At 50.1% G+C, this 22,657-nt stretch overlaps 1 protein-coding gene across 23 annotated transcripts in view; it reads right to left on the minus strand.

Annotated features, from left to right (window-relative positions):
- Positions 1–20,319, minus strand: part of KIFC3 (kinesin family member C3) — a 51,535-nt gene extending 31,216 nt beyond the window's left edge. For 3 of the 23 annotated variants that reach the window (XM_087971827.1, XM_087971822.1, XM_087971824.1), the window contains exons 1-3: positions 19,858–20,092; positions 6,408–6,543; positions 747–940 (exon numbers count right to left, since the gene is read on the minus strand). In XM_087971827.1, coding sequence (XP_087827953.1) covers positions 747–940; positions 6,408–6,420 — 207 coding nt within the window. In that variant the 5' untranslated portion in view covers positions 6,421–6,543; positions 19,858–20,092. Of the gene's footprint in view, positions 1–746; positions 941–4,661; positions 4,834–6,407; positions 6,544–19,857 lie in introns of those variants that run through there. The other 20 variants (XM_087971826.1, XM_087971816.1, XM_087971820.1 and 17 more) reach the window with 16 other exon arrangements.
- Between the last annotated feature and the right edge of the window lie 2,338 nt (positions 20,320–22,657).

The raw sequence follows: 22,657 nt of genomic DNA on the forward strand, positions 1-22,657 counted from the left end.
ATGGTGTAGAAGTTCCAGGGTATTTTAAAAGCTCTACGCAAATTTTCACTCCACATTTGGGTGTGACTTTCTTTTAGTCCCACCCCTCCCATTTCTCAGTTGCATTTATTTATTTATTTTATTGACTTATTTATGCACGCACACTGTTTTCATTGTGGTTTTGGATAATATGCCAGGACACACAGACACACCAGCCCATGTTAAAAAGGAAAGAAGCTCGACATTATTACACAAGTGCAGCTGTTTTGCCTCTGGTCACAGGTGATTAAGTGCATCGTACAAACACAGCCTTTGGGTCTTGGCATGAGGCTCACCCAACCCTCCGAGTGATGTGGAGCCACAGAGAAGGAGGAGGAGGAGGAGGAGGAGGAGGAGGAGGAGGAGGAGGAGGAGGAGGAGGAGGAGGAGGAGGAGGAGGAGGAGGAGGAGGAGGAGGAGGGCGGCACAGGAGATACCAGGATGATCCAGCTGGGGTAGAGGGGTGGGTGGCAAGACTCCTCCAATCCTCTCCAGCCACGGGGGAGGCATATGGGGGGAGGGGGGCTGGCCAGGGATGCCAGCATGGGGCACCGAAGTCGTCTGGAGCAGGGGTCTCCAACCTTGGCCACTTTAAGTCTGGAGGACTTCAACTCCCAGAATTCCCCAGGCAGCTTTGCTTAAGGTGAGTCTTAAGGTGGCCAAGGTTGGAGACCCCTGGTCTGGAGAGTGAGCAGCCTCCCTGTTTTCTCCTCTGAATGGAAAAGTACCTTGTTCTGCAGCTGCGCAGCCTGAGGGAGGGGGCTGCTCTCTCGCCCAGCACGTTTCTCCTGCAGGAGCAGCAACTGTTGCTGCAGCTTCTCGTCCTGCAGTTGAGCGCGGGACTCCACCAGCTTCTGCACCACCGGGAGACGATGGGGGCCACCCGGTAAAAGGCTCCGCTTCCCACCAAAGACTCTTCCTCCTGCCAGAGAAAGAGGGAGTTGAGTGCAGCAGCCAGCCTGGTCAGCAGCCGCAGAGCCAGGAGTGAAATCCGGAAAGCGGCCTTCGCTCCAGGAAGGGCCCCAATAGAAGGTCCGGGGGGCAACAACAATAGAGGATAAGGGGGATCTGCTCGCTGCTGCCAGGAGATTTTTTGGGGGAAACAGGTGAGCTGCCCGACCCACCTGAGCCAAGGAGCCCCCAATCCCAGTCCACCAAAAGAAATGGAAGGAACTGAAAAAATATTGCATGCAAATAATAATCATCATCCTCATCCCAATTGTGACTGGAGCCCTCGGAGCAATACCTAAAGGGCTGCCTCGCTATTTGGAAATTCTGAATTTATCAGACTTGAATACCCTGATTCTACAAAAAAAAATCCACCCTGACTTGGAACAGCTTATTATCCTCCGACGCTACCTGAACAGTTCCTAGGTCCTTGGTTAGGACTCGAGCTGTTGAGCTACCAACCAATCCCAAAGGCTGTGAATCTCACTAAAGATAAATCAATAATAATAATAATAATTTATTGTCATTGTACGTATATACACAGTATACACATACAACGAAATTCACGTAATACCCAGAGACCAAACCCAACACGCGTATACACACATGATAATCCCCAAACACCCCACAACCCACCAAAATTCCCTGCCTCCTAAAAACACACAAGCACCCACACAACAGACCAAGCAATACCGTCCAACAGCTCACATTGATGGGGGTCCATATGTGTTTCTCTGAGTTGCTGTTCAAGCTTTTCTGACATTTATATTCTCAAAATCAAACTGGGCTTTTCGCCTCCCTTCCATCCCAGCAGCCCTTGGGGGCGAGTGGGGAGTTTCCACCTGGCAGGAGCAAACGCAATGGGCAGGTAATCATCCTGGCTGTTTCTTCTAGAAGGAGGCTTTCCATGGGAAGAAGCCACAAGGAACCCTTGGCCAAACTGTCTCCCATCAAAGGCCGTGAAGTGGTACATTTTGAGATTGTTCCCTTCCCTGAAATTCCTCTTGCTCTCTTCATCAGATCAATCCATTTAAAAAAAACATAAATAAATTAAATATCGAATTCAAAGTAGAACTAAGAGAATTTGAATCTTATCCTGCGGCCATAATTTAGCAATTGCTGGATCAACGTTTGTCTTTCACCTCACAATCGATGTAGCTACTCCAATTTGTAAGCAGGAGGGTGTTGGAGAGAAACTTGAATAGTTCCATCTGTTATCAAACCACAATTCATTTGCACAAGGAAACAGGGCATCTGATTAATCAAGAGTATAAAAATACAATTTCCAAACACAGCACCGTAATCTGAGAGGGACATAAAATAACACAAAAGACACAGAAAGGAAGCATCACACTGGCTTCTTCAAACTCCCCAACAGAATAACTGCAGAGGGACGCACACAACAACTGCACAAATGGAAGATGGGCCTTTGCTCCTGCCCTCCTAGCCCACAGCACTCTCATTCCTCATTCAAGGGTGTGTGTGTGTGAGAGAGAGAGAGAGAGAGAGAGAAAACGGAACACTAAAGCAGAATTCTGGATTTTAAGACACAAAAGACCCCAGAGTGTCTTAGTGGGAATTTGAGATAAATAAGATGAGAACAGCCGATAGCCAACAAAGGAGGAATTTTCTGACAGGGACAACAATCAACCAATGGAACAGAAGTTTCCTTCGGAAGTTGTGGGAGCTTCATCCCTGGAGGCTTTCAAGAAAGAGACTGGACATGATGAATTGAATAGATTAATTTTTTTCTTTTAAAACTATAAATATTTTGTATGTAATTAAAGGAGAAACTTGCAGACCCTGAATTGAAAGATATATTTGCAATGTAGTAGCTGTTAGAAGAACATTGGTATTAACTTTTTAGGTGATAATTAAAAATTAAATAATTAATGGGATTTAAAGGGGGATTAATTACATGATATGTAAGCTATGGGGTGGCACACTCAAATTGTTAATAGTAGGAGAAACTTTTTTGAAATGTTTGAATTGAGACTGAACTTTTGGAATGATGAATTAAGTTTATGCGAGAACGGAGCTGGAGACGGTATCCTGCAATCCCAAATAAAGAACGATCGATCGGTAGGAAAACGGGGTGGGGGATTTTCCTGCAGACTTTTTGGGGGATTTTCCCAGGATCTCTGGTCCGCAGGATTTAAAATTATGAGTTTGGTGGTCCCCGAGGTCCAAAAGGTTGGCGACCCCTGGACTGGGTACCTCGACTTTGACACGGAGACCGAGGAGGGAGTGGGGAGAAGAAGCCGGGTCCCCTTTCTGCAGGAAGATGCCGGGGTTGACCCAAGGAGCCTCTCGGGAACAAGACCGTCGTTTTTGTCACTGACCCCCAAATGCACTTGTTTAGGGGCAAGTTTGAAACGTTAATGCATTTTAGCTATTTATAATTATAGAATCAGCACCACGTTTATGCTAAACAACAATTCAGTTTATTTTTAGTCTCCAGCTGAGGCTAACGACCACCTGTCTTCCAAAGTTGTATATCTATATCAAGGGTCCCCAAACTTGGCAACTTTAAGACTTGTGGACTTCAACTCCCAGAATTCTCCAGCCTGCTGGCTGGAGAATTCTGGGAGCTGAAGTCCACAAGTCTTAAACTTGCCAAGTTTGGAGATCTCTGATCTGTACCCTGAGACACCATCACAGCCATACAAGCAGAAAAACGGTAAGCAGCAAAATCCACTTGTCCTTCATTGCTTCTCTGCTCCACGCTCCATGCTCCCCAGCCCTCCTCCCGGCTCCCAGCACAGCTGCAGCATCCAGGGAGAACCAGAAAGGCTCTGAGCAGTTCACCGGACCTGGGACTCATTCCACTATCTAAGCAACGTGTAGATCAGGGTGTCCAACCTTGGCAACTTTAAGACTTGTGGACTTCAACTCCCAGAATTCCTCAGCCAGCAAAGCTGGCTGAGGAATTCTGGGAGTTGAAGTCCACAAGTCTTAAAGTTGCCAAGGTTGGACACCTGGTGTAGATCCACAGGTCCTTCTGGGTTCCCACTCTTCCAATTTCTGGCCTAAAATAGCAGCAGGTGGCTTGCTACTGACGGAAAACTTTGAACTCCCTCAGAAGCAAGCTCTCACTGCCGTGTTAAAAACACCCAGAACGTACATCCAGCCCTTCCTCATTCCTCACCGTTTAATTGTGCGCCTTGTTTCCAATTATCCACGTCCTTCTTATAAATGTCACGCCCAGGTGGCTTGACTAGGAGGCAAGGATCCGGGCGCTCACAGCCGCACGGCGTGGCACGTGTCAGGCGGCAATCGGGTGATCCCCTGATCGCTGAAAACCGGATCCCCACCAGCGCCTCAGGCTTTCCGCCCCTTGTTGAGAGGAGCCACCTCGCTATTTCCCACAAACCTTAATGCTGGGGAGGCTTTCCATTTCTCATCTGCTCTCCCCTGCCTGAGGCGGCTGAGGTGGGGGGCCGAAACGAGCCCTCTGACAGCAGGACGGCAGGCGCATCAGCCACAGGGCCACAGCAGGCCCCCTGCGCCAGCCACGGAGCTGCACAGAATCCCACATGCGACGGCTGTATCCCGGGGAGCTTTGAAGTGCTGCCCCCTGTGAATGCCCCGATGAGGCAGGGGCTTCCTCCTCCACCTGCCTCCCTCCCGGCCACCTCTTCCGCCAAGGAGAAAGCCCGCCAGGCCCAGCTGGCTGGAGCGGCTATGGCACTTACAGACCAGGTCCTGTTCCCGCTGCCAGAAGGAGCCGTGGCTCTCCAGGTCTCCCCCAGCCCTTGGATCACTGGAGCTGCTGCTTCCTGCAGAGCCTCCTATTCCCAGCCTGCTTTCAGAAGACGCCTCTGCACACCGAGGGTTTCCTTCCCTGGCTGGCCTGGCTGCAAAGCCCCAGAGTAGGAAAAAAGAGGCTTGTTGAAGCCTGCAAACCAGAACCAACTCGGGACTGCCTCCTCCTCCACCACCCCACCCCCCGATAGGCCTCGACAAGCTCAAGCCAACTCTGAGCAAGAAGCAACCTGCAGACCTCCCTCCTCTGGCTTCTCTCTGAGAAAAAAAGCAAACTAGCAAGAAGACCCCACCGATGCTACCCCCCCCCCAGCCGAGGAGGGTCCAGCCGAGACAGAGGAAACCAGGGCTGAGGGGCGAGGGACCCTCTGGCTGGCATCTCTAGCCAGGAGCCAGAATGGCCGGCACTGCTTTCCCAGGGAGCCCTGGGGAGGCAGGCAGGGGGAAGCCAAAGACGATGCCTGCCTGTGTGGAGTATTAGCCCCATGCTGCTCCTCCAAAGGCTGCTTGCCTGTCTGCCTTCTGGCTGTCCTTCTCGGGCTCCTCAGACTCCAGACCAGAGGTCTCCAAACTTGGCAACTTTAAGATTTGTGGACTTCAACTCCCAGAATTCTCCATCCAGCATAATCTCTCAGAGATTATGTACTTAAAACCCTCAGCCACGACCCCAGGAATCTTTCCTGACTGAGGGGATTGCTTTGCGCTGCTGCCTGTAGCCATCCACCACATAGGAACTGGGATGCGGTGTTTGCACCTGCTGGTTCTGCTTCGGGCTTGAGCTTCACCGGACCAGCGATTCCTTGGCCATCAGGATCCTTCTAGATCAAGGGGTCTCCAAACTTGGCCACTTTAAGACTGGTGGACTTCAACTCCCAGAATTCTATGCTGGCTGGAGAATTCTGGGAGTTGAAGTCCACCCGTCTTAAAGTGGCCAAGTTTGGGGACCCCTGCTTCCAGAGGGAGGTTAAGAAAACCAAACCACACAACCGAAGCACTTCCCCTTTTTCCTAGGTTGGTAACCACATGTTTGCAAGGAGAAAATGAACCCTGTTTATTTCCTTTTTATTTACCAAACGCGGCAGGGTGTGGTAGGCCCATGTGGCTCTCCTCCAGCAGGGGATCTGAAGAATCTCCCTGGGGCCACCCGGTCTTGCCAAGGCAGCTTGAAGGCAACAGTCAGGGAGGGTAATATGGGGACTAACACCTGGAGCTGCAGAATTTGGTGGGAAAAGGCAAGATGGTCAAAGCTGTTAAAAAACAAGCATAGCCACGACGGGTTTTTTTTCCCCGTGGACAGTCTACCTCCGATTTGGCTCTAGGTGGAACAGTGGGAGACAGGAGAGCAAAGAGGGTGTTCCGTGCATTCTGGAAAAGCAGAAAAAGATGCTCAAACCAGCAACAATAAGCCACAAATCGGAGGGCATTGGATCTCAGCAATGTCCTCTTTGAAGGATGCTTCCAACGCATGAAACTTGGGGCAAGAAGTTATTCCCTACACCTACAACCTCTCTGTGCCCAAAGACGCGCCAGTCCTGAGTTGCCCCAAATGCCTCCAATGGTCAAATTAGTCTTAACCCTCTGGAGATGCTGGAGAGCTGCAGGTTCTGTTTCTCCCACCAGAACCTCCAGCAGCAACTTGAAAGGTTCGGGAAGACCCACGAGTCACACCTCAGTACCTGTGTTCTCCATGTTCCTCCTGCCTTCAGCTTTCCACTCTGGGGTGCTGCAGAGACGGGTCCAGTGTTACTGTGGCTGCCAAGGTGCCCCTCAATCTCCGTCTATCAGCTGGTTTGGCGCACCTCTGTGGAGCTGCTGGCAAAACAGAAATCTTCAGCTGAAGGTGGAACCTCTTCTGACTCACTGTGTTGTCACAGCCAAGAGAAGCGCTTTGGAAATGAAGCACTTTTTCCCCTTGGAGCCTTAAGTAGGTCAGGAAGAAGAAGTCCCTGATCCTGGAGAGCAATTCAAGCATTGATCTGTGAGCCTGCGCTTTGATTCACAGACCTCGCAGTGGCTGCCCAAGGCTCTTCCCAGCCAGCCATTCAACATGCAAGCCTTTGAGTTATGGGCAGGGGGCTCTCTTGGCTGCAGGCACCCTGGAGGAGTCTGCCAGGGTGTTTCCTCCCCTGTTCGTTAAGTCTCTCAAGAACAGAATGCTAGAAACACACACACACACACACACACACACACACACACACTGTCAGGGCTCCGGCAGTTACCCCCATTTAAATCATAAGTCCCAAGCCAAACTTCCTAAACTTAACAGATTTATTTATTAGGCATGCTGGCACTGCCTGGGTGTATCATAATTCATATTCTCCAACAGGACACGTCCATAGCCAAGAGTCATCAATCATGCTCTCCAGTTAGAATTTTGCACGGCAGAAACTTTGGTCACCTAGAAACTATCTTTGAAAACATTTATGGAATATAAGTTGCCCACTGCTCCCCCCTCACTTTCTGTTGGCAACTCTAAAAAGACCATAGAAATATTTTTTTGAGTTCACACACACACACACACACACACACCATGGTTTCCTGAAAAGCAACACCTGCAGCAGCCCCCCTTGGCATCCCAGCCAGGGAGAAGGAGGGATCTAAGAGAAGGGAACATCCAGCCAGTCACCGCTGGCCATTCCCTCCTGCCAACGCCAAGAGGGAGCACTAAAAGAGGCATTTTCCTGTCCAGCTGGTTATTTAAGGCCATTTGCTAATATTCGTGGATGTCCAACAGCTCTGACAAACCACAACAGACTGTGTAGCAATAGGAGACTGTAAATCCCAGGAGAGGGGAGACGAGACTAAGGCCAGTTCAGCTGCACTGCAGGTTTCTTCGTCAAAGGAAGTCATTCTGGGCTACAGGGCTGTAGATGCTCATAAACCAAGGAACATCCATCCAGTATTCATCTATCAAGAGGCACTCGATGATGTCTCACCCAGCCCTTCTCCCCGTGGCCTTTCCTCCTTAGAGGCCCTGCTCTGTTAAGCAGAGCTCCCCAGATGCCACTCACAAGGCTCAGAACGCTCTGCAGCCCATGAAGCAATTTGGTTCTTTCATCCAAATTCACCCAACTTTCACACTTCTTCCTGGCTGGCAGGGAAGCTGGCTGAAGGTGGGCCCAGCTGGCTGATGGAGGGTGGCCAACTCAGATGCCCCAACTGTCTGGCATCCATAAAATGGGCTGCTCAGTGGTGCCAGTATCAGCTTTGGCAGGACCCAATTCCTGAACAACCCTGAGAGACACCTTCCTCAATCACTGGAGTTTCCATGTTCTGCCAACAACCTGAAGTCATTCCTATTGTGCTCACACACACACACACACACACACACACACACACACCAGTTTTAAGTTTCTGGGTGTTACCCTAAAAGAGGACCTGACCTGGGGGGCTCACTTTGCAGCCCTGGTCAAAAGGGCCCAGCAGAGATTATACGACCTGAGACTTCTCAGAAAACAGCAAAGGAATGAAAAACTGCTGGTGACCTTCTACCGCTGCACCACAGAGAGTATCTTAACTTCCTGCACCTGTGTAGGGTTTGCCAACTGCACAGGGGCAGATAGGAAAGTGCTCCAGAGGGTTAATGTCATTGCCCAGAGGATCATGGGTTGCCCTCCCCACTCTTTGGAAGAGCTTTAGAGCTCCCGCTGCCTTAAGAAAGTTCAAAACATTCTTAAAGATCCATCTCATCCTGGGCCTCCCTTTTTTTGAACTATTACCATCTGGCAGACGGTACAGGATAATAAAAACAAGGACAAATAGGCTGAGGAACAGCTTCTCTCCCAGGGGGGCAGCTCTTTTGAATTCTGCTGTGTAGTGCAGTGCTGGTGCGGGTCGGGGGTTTCCGGTTCAATGTGTGGAGTGTGAAAGATGTGTGTTCGTGTTTATTTTCATGGTCATGATGTGCACTGAAGATGGTGTTTGATTTCGTTGTACGAGGTGCAATGACAATGAAGTAAACTAAACACACACACACTCCCAAGAACGGCTGTTTGGACAGGTTCACTTATCTGAAAGTACTTTTCAAAGAACAAAGCAAGGTGAAGTTCAACAAAGTTCATTCCCCCCCCCCCCCCGGCTTAAACAACTCCTTGTTAATCAGTGGAAAACATCATCACCTCAATTCACAAGATGTTTTCCTCCCTATCAGTTCCAAGAGAGGTTTGTCAGTTTAGGATCCTTTCAACGGCATCTCGGGGAGCCAAATTCTTGCAGGTACCAAGAGATTAAGTGAAACCACAACAACAGAGGCTCTTACAAGCGCCTTCCCGGATGGAAGAAAGGCCCGGTCTGATCCCGGTGAGGGGAGGTCAGCCGTGCCAGAAAAACCTGAGGAGAAAGGTGCATTCCGGAAGTGGAAAGAGTCGAAAGAGGCCAAACTGCCAGGAAAAGTCTGCAGGGGTTTTGGGCTTGTCAAAAAAGAAAGGGCAGCAAGGATGATTGTAGATGGCAAAAGAGATCAACGGGAAGCCCAAAGCCCTGCAGAATTCCTTTAAATCTGCTTGAAACAGAGAAGCAGTTGGAATGAAGAGGAGCCAAGAGGCCTTCAAGGCAGAGACATTGCAGAAACTGAAGGCACCTGCCTTTACTGGGGGAGGGGAGGGGGGGATGGAGGGACACAGGCAGTTAACTGGGCCTGCAGTGACTTTCTGGGATAGACACCTAAAGAGGCAGCCAGAGAAAAAGATACTCCAGGACATCTTGAGAGGCCACCACACACAAACCAATCACCAGGTCCTGAGGGCCTCCACCTGAGACTTTGTAAAGGATTCCAGAGTGAGATTTTTATTTATCTATTTGTTCTATTTCTAGAACCACCCAACTCATAGCAAAATAGGCCACCTGTTCCTAAAATTGGCATCTTTCCAGAAGAGAAGGCAGACAATCTTTGCACAAGTAGCTTGCCAATATCTTCTTCCTAGGGCTGAGAGAAAGTGACTGGCACCCAGCCAGGTTCCATGCCTAGGAGTGGGCCAGAATTCTGGTTTTCCCACTGCTAGCCTTAAACGTGAGAAGGAAACGAATAAAACCCGAGCATTCCTCCAACCTTGCGTTGAACTAATGAAAGCCAACGAGCAAACTGCAGGGTATTGTGAATATCGGGTTCCAACTGTGTTCTGGAAAACTTTCGTCTCGCTCACAGAATGCCAACTGGCCAGATTCCACCCCCCAAATGACAAGGACCAGGCTGCATTTTTGGAAAGCCCCCTAAGCATTACTGGGAGCAAAGGTCAGGTTTCCAGACCAGACAGGAAACACCACCAGGTGAGCTAACTGATGCTTTATTACAAGGCTACATTAACAGAATCTTGCAGGTCTGAAAGTTCAATTCCCCCACCGTCCCCTTTGCGGCCCAAGGACTTAGGAAGCGTTCCCCTGGAGCCTCTTGGCCGCCCAGCCCCTTCCATGGGCAGCGTCTCTCGGCCCAGATTCTCAAGGTCTTTCTCACAGCGCCTTACAGAAAATGAACCGGCAACCACAGAACTGCAATTTCAGAAGAGACTCTTCAAGTCACGCTCCAGCAAATCCTTGTTCCCTCATTAGCAGCAGTTTAAAATAAAGAACACTCAATGGCTCTGATTAAATCTCATCAAAGATAAATGCTCTGTAACCCAGTGTAGCCATATTACATTTACCATATTAATATTTAAAAGTAGCTTACAGGCTCTTCCGCTTTGGGATTTCCCACAGTCCTAAATCCCTAACCCTTCAGCCTAAAATAGTCAGAGAGAGAAAAACACTGTTTATCACATACTTAGAAGAGCAAAAATAAGTCAAGAGTAGAGCCACTTACTCAAGATGCACTGATTCACTATGAAGTGAGCAATGTTAGGGAAAAAACCCAGTCATAACAACTCACACATTTTCTTTTGTGAGCAGCACCTGAAGAAAGGAGCTGCTGCAGCTCATAAAAACAGGCCTTTTCATAAAATCGGTTAGTCAGCAAAAGCCCTGGATACCCTTTTACTGCAGGCGTCACACCTGCCTGTCTGAGGTGATTTTGGGTTCCAAAATAAGTAAAACAAAATAAGTAATTTTATTTTAGAGCAACAAGCTGAACTCAAGTCCTCTCAATCTGGGATTGCGTTGTGCTGTAATCCTGACAACTACTCAGGAAAACTGTTCTATTTTATTCACTACATTGTTAAAGAGAACTTACATGTGTTAAATTAGAGAACAAAGTACGGAATTCGATATCCTCAAGAGAGTCAAAGAATTGAAATGGAAACGGGCCGGTCACAGAGCAAGAAGAACTGATGGCAGGTGGACCAAGGCAGTCACAAAATGGATCCCGCTTGATAAAAAGCTTCCAAGAAAGAGACCTGAAACAAGATGGATCAACGACATCAGTAAGTATTGCTGGTCCAATTGGCCAAATAAAGCTCAGGACTGAATAGGTTGGACAGACCTTCATCCTGCAGTAGATGGACAATGGCTAGAATGATTATGATGATGATGTATTAAATTTGTTTGCTGCATGGCGGAGATACTACCTGATATCATTGTCTTTTTAAATGTTACAGCCATTTCTTTTTAAATAACATTATCAGCTTTTTATGGTTTTGTTACAAACTTTTAAAAGATTTTGTGTTATGGATGGACATCAGATTTACTAGGCAGGTGTAAAAAAAATTAAGTTCCACTGATCTACACCATGTGGTCATGGGACCTTTCCATAATTTGGAGAAAACAGTTTCTTAATGTAAGATTTATGGGGGAAAAATTTAAATGTTAAAAATGTTAATGTAATGTTGAACTATATACCAAAGCTTTGGAATATGATTCTCAGTAATTATGTTTGTATTGAGCATGGGAGTTGCTAAAAGAAATCAGAGAAGTGACATTATTCCTGATGTCAAGGAATGGTTGTCGGAAATATGTCTTTTAGAAAAGGTAATTATTTTCTTAATAATTAAAGGATAGCAATATATTTATTAGTAAACCAGTGAATACTGATAGGAAAAATGTAAAATAGTTTTTCCCCTCATTTATATTTTAGTTTGTTGAAAGTTGTCTCTTTTCTATTTCTTTAAAGGGTTTTCTTTAGTGTATGTGTAATTGTTTTAGAGAAATTAAATATTTAAAAATGGTAGTTACTCTCTGGAATAATCCAATGTTATCTAAAACATTTATTTGCTTATTTACTTACAGGACTGTTATGGCCACCTACCTCAAAGAAAGACTTCAGGTTGCTCACAACAATCCACAAAACATAGTTAAAAATAGGCCCTGTGCCCCCAGCAGGGGTCAATATTTAAGGGAGGGGGCCTGGGGTACAGCCACCTACCTAACTTAGTAGGATTAGCAGATAGCCTCAGGGAGAGGCAGTCCCACAAGTAACCTGGCCCTATGTATTTTTAATATTCTTTTTTTCTTTCTCCTTAGATCTGCTTGATGATGTTCTTTCAAATTCCTTTGCAAAGGAATTGTTTTGCATTCTTTTTACATTCTACTTTTCCTCTTTACTTCAGGTGGAAATATAAGGACCTGGAAGGAAAAACTATCAGGCCTGAGGATGCTAAGCCTGGAGGGAAGGGGAGGAGAGGAGAGGTCTTCAACTATCCCAAAGCGCTGCTGAGCAACAGACAGTACAGATTTTCTCAGCATTGCTCAGGAAAGCTGAACAAGGAACCAGGAGCTGAAAGTTCAGGAACGGAGATTTCAGAAGGATATCAGGGTTAACAGCTGCCTTGGGAGATGGCAGATTCTCCTTCACACGTATGCAGGCCTTGGTGTGTTCGGGTCTTTTCCCATGTAAGATTGAGAGTACTCTCAATCTTACATACTCTCAATCTTACATGGGAAAAGACCCGAACATGCCAAGACCTGCATATATGTGTGTGTGTGTGTCTGTATTGTGTTCGTCTATGAGTCAGACTTTCACAGCCGTCTTTCACAGCCGTCTGACTCACAGACGAACACAATACAGAAGCCTGATGATGGCAGATGAGATTTTGCCGAAACGTTGCTACAACTTTAAAAGCACAACTATAATGATGTGGGAAAATACCCGAACAAAGCTGAATACCATACATGTAAGTACCCGCAAAAACTTAAGAAAAAAAAAATACACACACACACACACACACGTGGATCTTTGGTTATTCGTGTTCTCTTCCGCGTAAAATTGGAAGTATCTAGGCGACGTTTTGATGAAGTCTCATTCATCATCTTCAGGCTTGTGTCTTCGGTTTTGTGCTTCTCAGAGTAATGTGAGCTTGCAGCTGCTTCTTCCTTTTAACTGCTAGTGGGGGTGTGACTTGATTGGGTGGGGGCTTGGCTGTGTTCTGATTGGGTGGGGGGTGTTCTGATTGGCTGGGGGTGTGTTCTGTTCAGGTGGGGGCTTGGCTGTGCTCAGGTTAGTCTTAGTTGCCGGGGATTTGAGCTGGTGAGCTGTGATCCTGTTGTTTGGCTTCGTGTTCGTGGTTGTGCCACATCTTCATGGTGGGCGTCCATTCGCTTCATGTATGGGTCGGAAGGGTTTGAATCACTACCTGCTTCAAACCCCTCCGACCCAAACAACAGGAACACAGCTCACCAGCTCAAATCCCCCGGCAATTAAGACTAACCTGAGCACAACCAAGCCCCCACCTGAACAGAACACACCCCCAGCCAATCAGAACACAGTCAACCCCCCAACCAATCAGAACATAGCCAAACCCCCAACCAATCAGAACACACCCCCACCCAATCAGAACACAGCCAAGCCCCCACCCAATCAAGTCACATCCCCACTAGCAGTTAAAAGGAAGAAGCAGCTGCAAGCTCACATTACTTCGAGAAGCACAAAGCCGAAGACACAAGCCTGAAGATGACGAATGAGACTTCATCGAAACGTCACCTAGATACCTCCAATTTTACGTGGGAGAAAACCCGAATAACCAAAGATTCACATACAAATACCCGCGAAAATACTCAGAAAACATACATACATACACACACACACACACACACACACACACACACACACACATATATGGATCTTTGGTTATTCGGGTATTTCTCCCGCGTAAGATTGGAAGTATCTAGGCAACGTTTCGATGAAGTCTCATTCATCATCTTCAGGCTTGTGTCTTCAGCTCTGTGCTTCTCAGAGTGAAGAATATATGAATATATATATATATATATATATATATATATATATATATATATATATATATATATATAATATAATATAATATAACATAACATAACATAACATAACATAACATAACATAACATAACATAACATAACATAACATAATATAATATGTATGTATGTATGTATGTATGTTGTGGCTCCGATTCCCGAGCCTGTGCTGCTAGAGGAAGAGGACTTGGAAGATGAGGAGGAGGAACTGGGAATGCCTTCCTCCCCAGGACCTTCTTCTCTGGCAATGCCTTCCTCCCTGATAATGCCTCAGGTTCCATCACACAACCGAGAGGAACAGCCTGAGATTAATCAGGAGGAAGGCATATCGGAGCAGCCCCTGACAGGGAGTCAAGAGAAAGAATGTTGGCTTGATCCTAGGCAACATCGTAGGGAGAAACGTGAGCAGCAACGTAGGAGGCGTGGGAGGGTCAGAGAGTAAGCTGAGTCATTGAGCCACACCCCACAGGGGATAAAAGTGGGTGTGTTGTCGGCTGGAACTTTGAATGGCACAAAGTTTGTTCTTACTTCAGGTTTTCTTTGGGAATGATTTTTGTGGTCTGCCCTGTAATTTTCTGTAAGTAGCTTTTTACTTGTTATCAGTTCAGACTTGGCAGGTAGAGCGTGTTGGAATGCCAAGGACATTATCAGTTCCAAAGAATTAACTCTGTGAAGTCCGAGCCAGCCTGCCTGCCTGTGTTTGTGTGACTTTGTACTCTTTCATCTTTTGGGAAAGAAGAAAGGTGAGACAGAACATACATACATACATACATACATACATACATACATACATACACACACACACACACACACACACACACACAAATATAAAATTTACCTTGCCTTTATTATTTTTACAAGTCAAAGCAGTGAACGTACCTAATACTCCTCCCTCCTATTTTTCTGTAACAACCCAATGAGGTGAGAAGGTCCTTTCTGATTGTTCCATTCTATTATTCTTGCCCCATTTCTCACCTTTGTGCTATCACGTGGTTGGTGTTATGATCGATAGAATACAATCGTTGTACATGGATCTTTTAAGTTAGAGAAATAACCAAAGGGGAGGGGAAAAAAGCCTAAATAATCTGACATATTTGGGTTACCATCTACCATTGTAGTCCAGGCACTGCTGGACTGCATCTAAGGTGAGCTTTGGCAGAAGGCCCCAAAGAGACGCTTTGGAATGGCAGCCTAGTAAGAAAGGCAGAGCTGAGGACGACAGAGACGGAGGAGCCATCCAGGAAGCGTCACCGCGTTGGGCAGACCAAGTCTGTGCAAGACACAGCAAAGCCCAGGAAGGCAGCAAAGGACTGCAGCTCAAGAGAGGCAAACAAACTTTGCATTCTGAAGTTGTGGCACACTTATGGGCAAGAGTTGGGCTGAAGAAAGATCAGAAAAAAGCAGCAGGGTTTTTGTAATGACAAGACAAAATCTGGCAACAGACTGAACCTGAGAGGGCAAAAGAGGACTCAAAAAGTTAATGTCACACCTGAGCAGCAAAGTGTGTGGCTGATGGGTAAGGAGAAGGAAAGGTGTATCTGTGGGACTCATTTAACACTCTGTGCAAGGGACTCCAATCTGTTTACAATGACAATACGATGAATGAAGATTACACTTAGGAGAAGTGATATTACTCAGCGATTCCCAGCACCAATAGCTGTGCCCAAAATTAGCCCTCAAAGGCTCTGCTAAAGACTGGAGACCTCCACGTCTCGGGGGGGGGTGGGGGAGGGGCAGGCTGTTCTAAAGGAGGGTAGGCCCTGAGGAAGCCTCTGCTGGGGTCCTGGAAATAAGGGGGACTTTCAACCGGAGCAGACAGACCCCACCTGGGAAAGTCGATCTGCTGGATCCCACCCAAGGCTTTCTGCAGAATCCTGCACCTTCATCTGTACTCAGAATACGCCACTAGACAATATGCCACTTAGCTGCCGGGAGCCTGGGATGGCAGCCAATCTGCGTCAGCCTGATGCATCTACTTGACTGCCTGGCTAATGGAATTCCCAGCTGTGGGTCCAGCCAGTTATCCTGGCGGAGCTTTTCCTCAAAATGAGGCCACGGATGCTCTGATCGAGACGGTTCTGGGGCTCCTGCAAAGCAGCAATGCTTCAGAGTTGTAGTAAAGAGCTCACCCCTTTTCCCACTGACAACTCTCATGACGTAAAAGCAGGGGCCTTCTTGAGCCCCCTTCACCCCAGCTCTGGCCATTCAACAAAATCTGCCCACGAGGAGAGGTCCTGCCAGGCTCCTTGGCTGCTCTAGGGACCCACCTGGCCCTCAGCTGCAGGGCTGTTTCCATGGCTGGTGGGACCGGCTGAGGAGGAGCACAGAACCCCTGGCTCAAAAGGAAGGGGGCAGGCAAGACAGGGAGCTGTCAGCAAGCCTTGGAAAAGCAATTCAAAGGGATTAAGATTCACTAGAAAGCAGGTGAAGGGCCCTGGGAAGGGGGGAGGGACTTCCTGCTGCTCCCCCCCCCAAGGAGTGGGGTGGTTTTTAAAATGAGCCAAAGCCAATGAACAGGAACCTCCACGCAGAACACTTGGTGAAGGCTTAAAAACAGACAGGCAACACCTGCCGCCTGTGATAAGGGCCCCCTCTGCTGCCCAAAAGCACCTGGCCCTCTGGCCTCCCCCCCCTCCCGGTCCTTAAAGGAGTCCCAGGAAGAGGTGGGGACCACCAAGGGGCAAACCCAAACGGGACAGAGGGAAGGCAGCAGCAGGGCAGCCTGGTAAACACAGCCAGGAAACCTGCTAGGAGCTGCACCAGGAAACCCTGGGCCTGAGGGCGGGTCTGGCGGGGGGAGGGTCCCCTTTCAAAACTTGGGAAGTTCCTGGAGGAGCTGGCTGGACTTGGGAGGAGAAAAGTGGGCCCGAGGAGGGCAAGAGTTAGACCTTGACAGCGGAGGGGGGGAGAGAGGGAAAGGAAGAAAGATGGAAATGGATGGATGGAAGAAAGGAAGGAAGGGCGTCAATCAACAGGGAACTGAAGAGGTAGAGCTACTAGAAGATAAAATCAGGAGTCAATATATGGGCCATCTACCTGGGCACACAGGTTATTTACAGGCTGCAAACAAATGTGGCATTTCTCAGAGGGGGGGAGGATTAGACAGCCCCTTTCCTGGAAGGGAGCTGAATTGCCAGGCAGCCCTGATCCACCCACCTACCCAACGCAGAGGAGACACAACGCAGAGGCATTGCCTGAAATGGTTCCGTTGATCCTTTGCCAAAAGCTTTCTCTCTCTCTCTCTCTCTCGTTACTTGGATTCTGAGCTTTCTGGTATAAAATGTTTGTAACAAACAGATACATCATTAGGAATAAACATGTTTTTGTTTTTTCTCTCAAGGTAGCACAACTACTTTCATCCAGTCTCATTCTCTAAATGCCAACTTGATTTGGGCTACCTGGCAAATAAATCCCGGTAACCAAATTGCTGTGCTTTGAACCAGGGGGAGGCCCTAAACTTCTAGCTCTCCAAGGCAACTCCCAGGTACCCACTGCCCTGAGGTGTGTTTGACCGCAACAGCCTCTCTCCATCACCGAGTGGCCTCTTGTTTTCCTCCTCCTACCAGATTCAGCACCTGGCTCCCTGCCCTGCCAGAGCCTCAGGGGTTACCCAGGCCCTTTGCTCCTCCTCTCCAGGGTGCCTGCCCAGGGGCCATCGCTGTGTCTGCGGAAGGTGTGAGAGTTTATTCACATTTACTGGCAGTCTCAGCAAAAGCAGCTGGCATCAGTAAGTGAAGTATTTTTTGCTGCCTACATTTTATCAGCAAAGAAAGCCTGAATGTTCCAAATAAAATACTCTAATAGGCTCCAAGAACCTGGTCGAAAAAAACCCTTCTCCTTATTCTCCACTGGGCAGAAGGCCAAAAATTCTGCAAGAGAATGAAGGCCACGAGCAGCAACCAAAGAGAAATCTGCCTGGCAGCTGTGCTAGGTTTCTGCCCTCTGAAAGCGGCATCAGCGGCATCAAAGCGAAAGAAAAGAGCCTCAAACAGGGCTGGCAAAGGGCTGGCTGGGTCCTCAACAAGGCCGGTCCGTCGAACCAGATCAATGTCCAGGAGAACTCAGAGAGACAAAGAAGAGCCAACCTCCTGCACTCAAGATCCAACCTGGCCTTGACACTGGAATGTGTATACACACACACACACACAGCAATGGCCACAAGATTGTTGCGTTTGTTGTTCGACTCTCGCATGTTGCCTCTCAGTGCAGCGGAACAAACTTGCAGAATAAAAGAGTTGCAACAAACCTTGAAGGTCTTCTAGTCCAACCCCCTCCTCAAGCAGGAAACCCTATACCATTCCAGACAAATGGGTGTCCAGACTCTTCTTCAAAGCCTCCAGTGATGATGAAGCATCCACAACTTCTGAAGGCAAGCGGTTCCACTGGTTGATTGTCCTGTCAGGAAAGTTCTAGGTTGGTTCTAGATTGGTTCTCTCCTTGATTAGTTTCCAACCATTGCTTCTTGTTCTGCCTTCTGGTAATAAGTCGCCCACCCCCTTCTTGGTGGCAGCCCCTCAAATATTGGAACAGTGCTAACATGTCACCACCACCCCCGGTCCTTCTTTTCACTAGAGTAGACATACCCAATTCCTGCAAATGTTCTTCATACATTTTAGCCTCCAGCCACCTAATAATCTGTTGATCTTCTTTGCACTCTTTCCAGAGTCTCAACATCTTTTTTTGTATCATGGTGACCAAAACAGGATGCCATATTCCAAGTGTGGTTTTACCAAGGCGTTAAGATATCACGTGATCATTTGTCTGCAATGGTTATAGGGCCGTGATGGCGAACCTATGGCACGCAGAGCCACTTCTGCTGGCACGCGAGAGGTCGCCTGGAAGAGCCTCACTGCACATGCACACGCCGTGTGCACAACAGCTGATTGTCGGGTATCTGGTGTGCATGTGTGCGGTTGCGCGGGAGATGTGTGTGCATGCGCACATGCGCAGATACATGGTGTACGGGGGATCAAGTATGCATGTGCAGAGATGCGTGGCGCGCACAAGGGCGTGAGGGGGCAGCGTGCATTGCCTTCTGGGTGCTGGCACGCAAGCGCACATGCAATTTTTGGCATGGGAGCCCATAAAGGTTAGCCACCACTGGTCTAGGGTCTCCTGCTTGAGCAGGGGGTTGGACTAGAAGACCTCCAAGGTCCCTTCCAGCTCTGTTATTCTGTTATTCAACCCAGATCGACGGCCACCCCCAAGGATGCAAAGTCCCACGGGGGAATGGGAGGATGGCCCTTCTTTCACTGAGGACGGAATGGCCTGGAAGCCGACCCGGCACTGCCAGAGAAGAGGCTGCTTTCCCCTGTCCATCTTGCCGGCCTTGGGCGTGACCGGGTCCCCCTCGCTCGCCTTTCCTGCTAAGGAAAAGGCTGGACGCTTTCCTCTCCGCACAGCCCCTCCGGCCGCCACCCTTTCTCCCATCGAGAAACAGCGAGGGACCCTCCAGATGCCCTTCTGGAGACCCAAAGGAGATTCATTACGATGGCACGACTGCCGGGTGGAGAGGAGCGCAGCGGCCTCGGGGCGTGCAGGCCCACCGACCCCACCAGGCTCCCCCGGCTCCTGTCAGCAGCCCAGCCGCCTTAACCACCCGGACAACCGCGAGAGGCGGCCAAGACGCCGAAAGCGGCAACCGGGCAGCGGCCCAGACCCGTCACGACCGCCCGGCTCCCTCCTTCCGTCCCCGTGAAGACGCAGGCGGGGGGCGGCGGCGGCGGCGGCTTCCCGGGGCAGGCAGTTGGCTAGCGGGTGGGCGACGGGAGGCCCCGGCAGGCTCCTCACCGCCGCTTCCCTGGACCCTCCGCCCCCAAGCGGCCCTTCCCTCGCGCCCCCGGGCCTCCCTCCGCCCCGCCTCGCTCGGGGAGCCGCAGAGGTGCCGAGCCCGCCAAGGCTGCGGCTGCCCATCCAGCGCCGGGCCGGCCTGCCGAGAAGCCGCGCGCGAGGGCCGAGCGGCCGCCGCTCCCCTGGAGCCGATCCGGGCGACTCACCGGCAGCGAAGGGCGAGCTGCTGCCAAGGACGCGCCAGGCCACGTGCCTCTCCGCAGCGGCCCCGCCGAGGCCCGCTCGGCCGACCGGGAAGCGGAGCTGGGCTCGGCCGCCGCACCTTTGTCTGCCCGGCCCGAGAGGCTCCGCGGCCGCCCGGCTGGCCCGAAACCGCCGCTCATGCCGGGCGGCCCGCCTGGAACGCCAGCAATGCCGCCGGGCCGGTTGTCGAGCGGGGGCGGGGCGCAGGAGGCGGAGGAGGCGCCGTTCCGGCCCCCAAGGCCGCTCCGCCTGGGCCGGGGCTGCTCCGGAGGGGCTCGCGGGGAGCGGAGGAGGCGGCGGCGGCGGCGGCGCCGAGGGAAGAAGCCCCCTCACTCCAGCTGGGCGAGGCCGCGAGGGCGGCGCGGCGGCTCCAGGGACGGAGCAACGGCTCCCGCCCGCCTGCCCGGCTCACCTGGCCCGCGCGCGCCTGGGGCTCCGCGCCCCGCCCGCGAGCCTCCCCTCCCCGCGGGGCCAGGCCGGCCGGAGGGTGCCCGAGAGGGCTCCGGGGGCCGCCTGGGGCTTCTCCGAGGGCGCCGCGGGACGGGGCGCGACGGCCGCCCGGGGAGTAGCCGGAGTCACGCGCCACCCCAGCCCGACGGCCGTGGCCGAACTGCGCCGCCGTCCCGAGTGGGCCGAGAAGGGGCCAGTTGGGGTCTCCTCGAAGCCCGCGCGGCCTCCACCCGGCTGCCTTTGACGCTGCAGCCCCGGGAGGCCCGGCCGCCCCTTCGGGGAACCCCGCCCCCACTTGCCACCTGCGCAAACCTCCTTGCCGACCGCTGCCTCGCTCTCCCCCGCCTCCCGAACAAGCTCCGGCCCCCGAATCCGAGGAAGGGATCCGACGTGCTGGTGGCCTGAGTCTGTGCAAAGTGAACTGCACATCACTCAGCCCCAAAGCCTGTGCATAGCTCCATTATGATTCAGTCTGTGGCCTGGTTCACACCACACCCTGAACCCCAAACGACTCGGCTTGGATCCAGTTTAGGCTATTGGGCAACTCGCCCATTTTGACGCAAACACACACACACACTCTCTCTCTCTCTCTCTGTCTCTCTGACAAACATGGAGCAGCCACAGATAACATGGGCACAAGCAGTGGGGAAGCCATTTCTCTAGCCCAGGAAAAGGAGTCAGTTGGAAAAGGTGACTCTGACTGGCCCTCTGGAGCCCCCCAGCTGGGCTCTTCCCCAGGTCTCTTGTCTCTCCCCTTTCCTTCTAGGGCGGCTGTCCCCTTCCCAAACACTTGTCTCCAGCCCCCTCTGAAGCCCCCTCTGATCCATTTGGCTGGATCCTGCCCTGCCGGCCATTCTTGGCGCAGTTTGGGTTGCTCAGAACACGGCCGGAAGGGCTCTGGAAGGTTCTTCGAAGTTCTGGAGAAAATGCCTGAAATAAGGAGGTCAGAGGGAAATGAGTCCCATCATGGAGCCGAGAAGATTCACGTCCTTTGCTCTCAAGAACATTCCTTGCTAAACTAGGAGCTTCCTTTCTTGTTTAAGGTATTCAAAGTATGTGCAGGAGGAAAGCAATGCCAGATATTTGACTGGGTTTCGTGGGTTGGAGCCTCAGATGTGACCCTTCTGGTTTGTCAACTGGCCGGTGAAGTAATTCCTTAGCTGCTGCTGGGAAAATGCCAGGCCATCCGAGTTTCACAGTCACATTTGACAACAAAACAAGCCCTTTCCTGGTTACCATTGAAGCACAGACCCGAAACCAACAAGCTTCACACTTTCTATACGCTCAAGTCACAGGAAATCAGGCCAATATTGACTTTCTTGGCCTAGCACGTTGTGTGATTGCTGGCTCCAGACTTGTGTGAATCCAGCCACTGAGTGTATAGAATAAGAGAGTTGGAAGGGACCTTGGAGGTCTTCTAGTCCACCCCACTGCTCAAGCAGGAACCCCTATGATTCTAGACAAAGGGCTGTCTAATCTCTTCTTAAAAACCTCAAGTGTTAAGAGCACCCACAACTTCGGGAGGCAAGCCTGATTAATAGGAAATTTCTCCTTAATTCTGGCTGGATCTCTCCTTGATAGATTTCTATCTGTTACTTCTTGTCCTGCTCTCAGGGGCTCTGGAGAATAGGCTGATCCCCATTTTTTTGTGGCAGCCCCTTAACTATTGGACAACTGCTATCATGTCACCCCTAGTCCTTCTATTGTTAAACATGCCCAGTTCCCACAACCTTTCATTGTACATTTTAGCCTCCATCCCCTAAATATCGTTTTTGCTCTTCTGTGCAGTCTTTCTTGTATCGTGACCAGAACTGGATGCAGTGACACCATAACAGAACAATCAAGTTGGATGGGACCTTGGAGGTCTTCTGCACCAGCAGGAGATCCTAAATTATTCCGGACAAATGGCTGTCCAATCTCTTCTTAAAAACTTCCAGTGATGAAGCACCCCCACAACTTCTGAAGGCAAGCCATTCCAGTGGTTGGTAATTGTTCTCACTGTCAGGAAAGTTCTAGGTTGTTTCTCTCCTTGATTAGTTTCCATCCATTGCTTCATTCCTGCCTTCTGGTGCTTTGGGAAATAGCTTGACCCCGTCTTCTTTGGGGCAGCCCCTCAAATATTGGAACATTGCCATGTTACCCCTAGTTCTTCTTTCCACTAGTCTAGACATACCCAATTCCAGCAACTGTTCTTACGTTTTAGCCTCCAGTCTCCTAATCAGCTTTGTTGCTTTTCTCTGCACTGTTTGCAGAGTCTCTACATTTTTTTAATAATACGATGACCAAAACTGGATGCAATATCCCAAGTGTGGT

This window comes from Notechis scutatus, chromosome 9 (assembly GCF_049901735.1).
Source record: "Notechis scutatus isolate UNSWTSFEM ecotype Mainland chromosome 9, rNotScu1.2, whole genome shotgun sequence".
Taxonomy (NCBI): Eukaryota; Metazoa; Chordata; class Lepidosauria; order Squamata; family Elapidae; genus Notechis; species Notechis scutatus.